We start from the raw sequence: 5,411 nt of genomic DNA, 5'->3' as shown, positions 1-5,411 counted from the left end.
TGCAGCATGATATCTTTGAGGTTCTCCTGCAGTATGGTGTCTTTAACAGCGTGGAACACAAAGCGGATGTTCTCCGTGTCGATCGCTGTGGTAAAGTGATGAAACAGAGGTTTCCCACGGTTACGCCCGCTTCTACTGAACGATTGCACCAGGAACGTCTGCAGAGAGAGAGACAGACAGAGAAGAGGTTTGAGAGTTTGTGTGTGTACCTGGTCAGGTCTGATTGTGTCTCCTGGTCATGTGATTGTGTATACCTGGTCAGGTGTGTTTGTGTATACCTGGTCAGGTGTGATTAGTGTGTACCTGGTCAGGTGTGATTGTTCCCATAATCCTGGTCAGGTGTGACCTGGTCAGGTGTGTTTGTGTGTCACCTGGTCAGGTGTGATTGTGACCTGGTCAGGTGTGACCTGTGTGTTTCCCTGGTCAGGTGTGTTTGGTGTACCTGGTCAGGTGTGTTTGTGTGTTTACCTGGTCAGGTGTGTTTGTGTGTTTACCTGGTCAGGTGTGTTTGTGTGTTTACCTGGTCAGGTGTGTTTGTGTGTGTACCTGGTCAGGTGTGTTTGTGATGTACCTGGTCAGGTGTGTTTGTGTGCCTGGTCAGGTGTGTTTGTGTGTTTACCTGGTCAGGTGTGATTGTGTGTACCTGGTCAGGTGTGATTGTGTGTACCTGGTCAGGTGTGATTGTGTGCCTGGTCAGGTGTGATTGTGTGTTTACCTGGTCAGGTGTGTTTGTGTGTTTACCTGGTCAGGTGTGTTTGTGTGTACCTGTCAGGTGTGTTTGTGTGTTTACCTGGTCAGGTGTGTTTGTGTGTTTACCTGGTCAGGTGTGTTTGTGTGTTTACCTGGTCAGGTGTGTTTGTGTGTGTACCTGGTCAGGTGTGTTTGTGTGTACCTGGTCAGGTGTGTTTGTGTGTGGTACCTGTGTTTGTGTGTTTACCTGGTGGTGTGATTGTGTGTACCTGGTCAGGTGTGATTGTGTGTACCTGGTCAGGTGTGATTGTGTGTACCTGGTCAGGTGTGATTGTGTGTACCTGGTCAGGTGTGTTTGTGTGTACCTGGTCAGGTGTGTTTGTGTGTACCTGGTCAGGTGTGATTGTGTGTACCTGATCAGGTGTGATTGTGTGTACCTGGTCAGGTGTGTGTACCTGGTCAGGTGTGATTGTGTGTACCTGGTCAGGTGTGTTTGTGTGTACCTGGTCAGGTGTGTTTGTGTGTACCTGGTCAGGTGTGATTGTGTGTACCTGGTCAGGTGTGTTTGTCCTGGTCAGTGTGATTGTGTGTACCTGGTCAGGTGTGTTTGTGTGTTTACCTGGTCAGGTGTGTGTACCTGGTCAGGTGTAATTGTGTGTTTGCCTGGTCAGGTGTGTGTACCTGGTCAGGTGTGTTAGGTCAGGTGTGTTTGTGTGTACCTGGTCAGGTGTGATTGTGTGTACCTGGTCAGGTGTAATTGTGTGTACCTGGTCAGGTGTGTTTGTGTGTTTACCTGGTCAGGTGTGTGTACCTGGTCAGGTGTGATTGTGTGTACCTGGTCAGGTGTGTTTGTGTGTTTACCTGGTCAGGTGTGTGTACCTGGTCAGGTGTAATTGTGTGTTTACCTGGTCAGGTGTGTTTGTGTGTTTACCTGGTCAGGTGTGTTTGTGTGTTTACCTGGTCAGGTGTGTGTACCTGGTCAGGTGTAATTGTGTGTACCTGGTCAGGTGTGTTTGTGTGTACCTGGTCAGGTGTGATTGTGTGTACCTGGTCAGGTGTAATTGTGTGTACCTGGTCAGGTGTGTTTGTGTGTTTACCTGGTCAGGTGTGTGTACCTGGTCAGGTGTGATTGTGTACCTGGTCAGGTGTGTTTGTGTGTACCTGGTCAGGTGTGATTGTGTGTACCTGGTCAGGTGTAGGTCCTGGTCAGGTGTGTTTGTGTGTTTACCTGGTCAGGTGTGTGTACCTGGTCAGGTGTGATTGTGATGTACCTGGTCAGGTGTGTTTGTGTGTACCTGGTCAGGTGTGATTAGATTCTACCTGGGTCAGGTGTGTTTGTGTGTTTACCTGGTCAGGTGTGATTGTGTGTACCTGGTCAGGTGTGATTGTGTGTACCTGGTCAGGTGTAATTGTGTGTACCTGGTCAGGTGTAATTGTGTGTACCTGGTCAGGTGTGTTTGTGTGTTTACCTGGTCAGGTGTGTGTACCTGGTCAGGTGTGATTGTGTGTTTACCTGGTCAGGTGTGTGTACCTGGTCAGGTGTGTTTGTGTACCTGGTCAGGTGTGATTGTGTACCTGGTCAGGTGTGATTGTGTACCTGGTCAGGTGTGATTGTGTACCTGGTCAGGTATGTGTTACCTGTAGGTCCAGTGTGTTAGATCCTACCTGTAGGTCCTGTGTGTTAGATTCTACCTATAGGTCCTGTGTGTTAGATCCTACCTGTACATCCTCCAGCCTGCGAGGGTCTCCCCTGTATTCTGGGAAGTGTTTAGTGATGTCAGACTGGCCTAGCTTCTCCACCAGCAGGTCAGTCTTGTTGAGGAAGAGGATGATGGACACGTTGAGGAAGAGCTTGTTGTTCACGATCGTCTCAAAGATATTCATGCTCTCTACCAGCCGATTGGTCCTCCGGTCCTCCATCAGAACCTATGGGAGAGGAGGTGAGAAATGTCTCCCTTCCGCTTGACTCACGTAAAACTGAAGATGTGGTTTCACCCCCAAAACCTCCCAGCTACATCAACACCTCATATACTCAGGTCTGGTGGGTGTACCTGTCTGTCTGTCTGTCTGTCTGTCTGTCTGTCTGTCTGTCTGTCTGTCTGTCTGTCTGTCTGTCTGTCTGTCTGTCTGTCTGTCTGTCTGTCTGTCTGTCTGTCTGTCTGTCTGTCTGTCTGTCTGTCTGTCTGTCTGTCTGTCTGTCTGTCTGTCTGTCTGTCGCCTACCTGGTCGTACTCGGATGATGACACCATGAACAGTATAGATGTGATTCCGTCGAAGCACTGAAACCATTTCTGTCTCTGTGACCTCTGACCCCCCACATCAACCATCTTAAACGGAATCTTCTTTATAATAAAGTCGTGTTCTACGATTCCTTTAGTCGCCTTCCGTGCAAACAGAATGTCCTGCCGACTAGGGATATAGTTCTGGAGAGAGGAGGAGAGAGGAGGAGAGAGGAGGAGAGAGGGGAGGAGTAGAGAGGAGGAGAGGAGGAGAGAGGGATGTAAGGATGGAGGAGAGAGGGGAGGAGTAGAGAGGAGCAGAGAGGAGGAGAGAGGTAGGGAAGGATGGAGGAGAGAGGGGAGGAGTAGAGAGGAGGAGAGAGGAGGAGAGAGGTAGGGAAGGATGGAGGAGAGAGGGAGGAGTAGAGAGGAGGAGAGAGGAGGAGAGAGGGATGGAAGGATGGAGGAGAGAGGGAGGAGTAGAGAGGAGCAGGGGAGAGAGAGGTTGGAAGGATGGAGGAGAGAGGGGAGGAGTAGAGAGGAGGAGAGAGGAGGAGAGAGATGGAAGGATGGAGGAGAGAGGATGGAGGAGCAGAGAGGGGAGGAGTAGGGAAGGATGGAGGAGAGAGGGGAGGAGTAGAGAGGAGGAGAGAGGGATGGAAGGATGGAGGAGAGAGGGGAGGAGTAGAGAGGAGCAGAGGGGAGGAGGAGAGAGGAGGAGAGAGGGATGGAAGGATGGAGGAGAGAGGGATGGAAGGATGGAGGAGAGAGGGATGGAAGGATGGAGGAGAGAGGAGAGAGAGGGATGGAAGGATGGAGGAGAGAGAAGGAGAGAGGAGGAGAGAGGGATGGAAGGATGGAGGAGAGAGGGATGGAAGGATGGAGGAGAGAGGAGCAGAGAGGAGGAGAGAGGAGGAGAGAGGGGTGGAAGGATGGAGGAGAGAGGAGCAGAGAGGAGGAGAGAGGAGGAGAGAGGAGGAGAGAGGGATGTAAGGATGGAGGAGAGAGGGATGGAAGGATGGAGGAGAGAGGGATGGAAGGATGGAGGAGAGAGGAGCAGAGAGGGATGGAAGGATGGAGGAGAGAGGAGAGAGAGGGATGGAAGGATGGAGTAGAGAGGAGCAGAGAGGAGGAGAGAGGAGCAGAGAGGGATGGAAGGATGGAGGAGAGAGGGATGGAAGGATGGAGGAGAGAGGGATGGAAGGATGGAGGAGAGAGGAGCAGAGAGGGATGGAAGGATGGAGGAGAGAGGAGCAGAGAGGAGTAGAGAGGAGCAGAGAGGAGGAGAGAGGAGCAGAGAGGGATGGAGGAGAGAGGGATGGAAGGATGGAGCAGAGAGGAGCAGAGAGGAGGAGAGAGGAGGAGAGAGGAGCAGAGAGGAGGAGAACAGTAATATTATCATGCTCTTTGATTGTTTTTGTTTGTCATTTGTGTACAGTATTTATGTACAACAACAGTATTCAACAATAATGTAATTACATAGTCAGTAATACTATCAGATTGGGGGGAGTGGCCAGAGGTTCTGACATGAAATGTGAAAGGTAAAGAAGCTCCGCCCACTCACCGGCTGGCCAATCCGGTCCAGGTTATCCAGGAAGTATTTCACCGACTCACTCTGTGAACAGGAAGAGACAACAGTCGTTTTGATCTTCTGATTCCATTGTTTCCATTGGACGAACATGCTGACAGCTTTGAAAGTATTTGCTATATAATTCAACCACTCACACAACAAACACTCTTCCCACTGGGCAAAGACGTCAATTCAACGTCTATTCCACGTTGGTTCAATGTAATTTCATTGAAATGACGTGGAAACGACGTTGATTCAACCAGTATGTGTCCAGTGCGAAACAACGTTGATTCAACCAGTATGTGTCCAGTGCGAAACAACGTTGATTCAACCAGTGTGTTTCCAGTGCGAAACAACGTTGATTCAACCAGTGTGTTTCCAGTGCGAAACAACGTTGATTCAACCAGTGTGTTTCCAGTGCGAAACAACGTTGATTCAACCAGTGTGTTTCCAGTGTGAAACAACGTTGATTCAACCAGTGTGTGTCCAGTGCGAAACAACGTTGATTCAACCAGTGTGTTTCCAGTGGGCTGACACCGAGGCTTCTAGAATGGTCTACAATGTTCAAACAAACAAAACTGATCATTAAACTCAACCCTGACACAGACAGAGAGGAGGGAGAAAGAGGGAGGGAGGGAGGGAGGGACAGAAAGAGAGGGAGAGAGAGAGGGCTGACAGAGGCTTCTAGAATGGAGACAATGTTCAAACAAACAAAACTGATCATTAAACTCAACCCTGACACAGACAGAGACAGAGGGAGAAAAGGGAGGGAGGGAGGGACAGAAAGAGGGGAGAGAGAGAGGGACAGTGGGGGAGAGAAAGGGAGAAAGGGGGAGTAAGAAAGAGAGCAATGTTTTCTGATAAAAGTGTGTTGACCCTGTGTTCTGCCTCTAAGAGGGGAACAACACTAAACAGACCCAGGATCAGCTTCT

At 50.0% G+C, this 5,411-nt stretch overlaps 1 protein-coding gene across 1 annotated transcript in view; it reads right to left on the bottom strand.

Moving 5' to 3' along the window:
- LOC124029096 (guanine nucleotide-binding protein subunit alpha-12-like) overlaps nucleotides 1-4,590 on the bottom strand; it is a 4,613-nt gene extending 23 nt beyond the window's left edge. The window contains exons 1-4 of the mRNA XM_046340935.1: nucleotides 4,474-4,590; nucleotides 2,913-3,113; nucleotides 2,410-2,616; nucleotides 1-158 (exon numbers count right to left, since the gene is read on the bottom strand). The exon at nucleotides 1-158 is cut by the window's left edge and continues 23 nt beyond it. Of these exons, the coding sequence (XP_046196891.1) occupies nucleotides 1-158; nucleotides 2,410-2,616; nucleotides 2,913-3,113; nucleotides 4,474-4,590 (683 nt within the window). The remainder of the gene's footprint in view (nucleotides 159-2,409; nucleotides 2,617-2,912; nucleotides 3,114-4,473) is intronic.
- Nucleotides 4,591-5,411: the final 821 nt, after the last annotated feature.

This window comes from Oncorhynchus gorbuscha, unplaced genomic scaffold, assembly GCF_021184085.1.
Source record: "Oncorhynchus gorbuscha isolate QuinsamMale2020 ecotype Even-year unplaced genomic scaffold, OgorEven_v1.0 Un_scaffold_5488, whole genome shotgun sequence".
NCBI lineage: Eukaryota > Metazoa > Chordata > Actinopteri > Salmoniformes > Salmonidae > Oncorhynchus > Oncorhynchus gorbuscha.
This window is presented reverse-complemented; position numbering and strand designations above follow the sequence as displayed.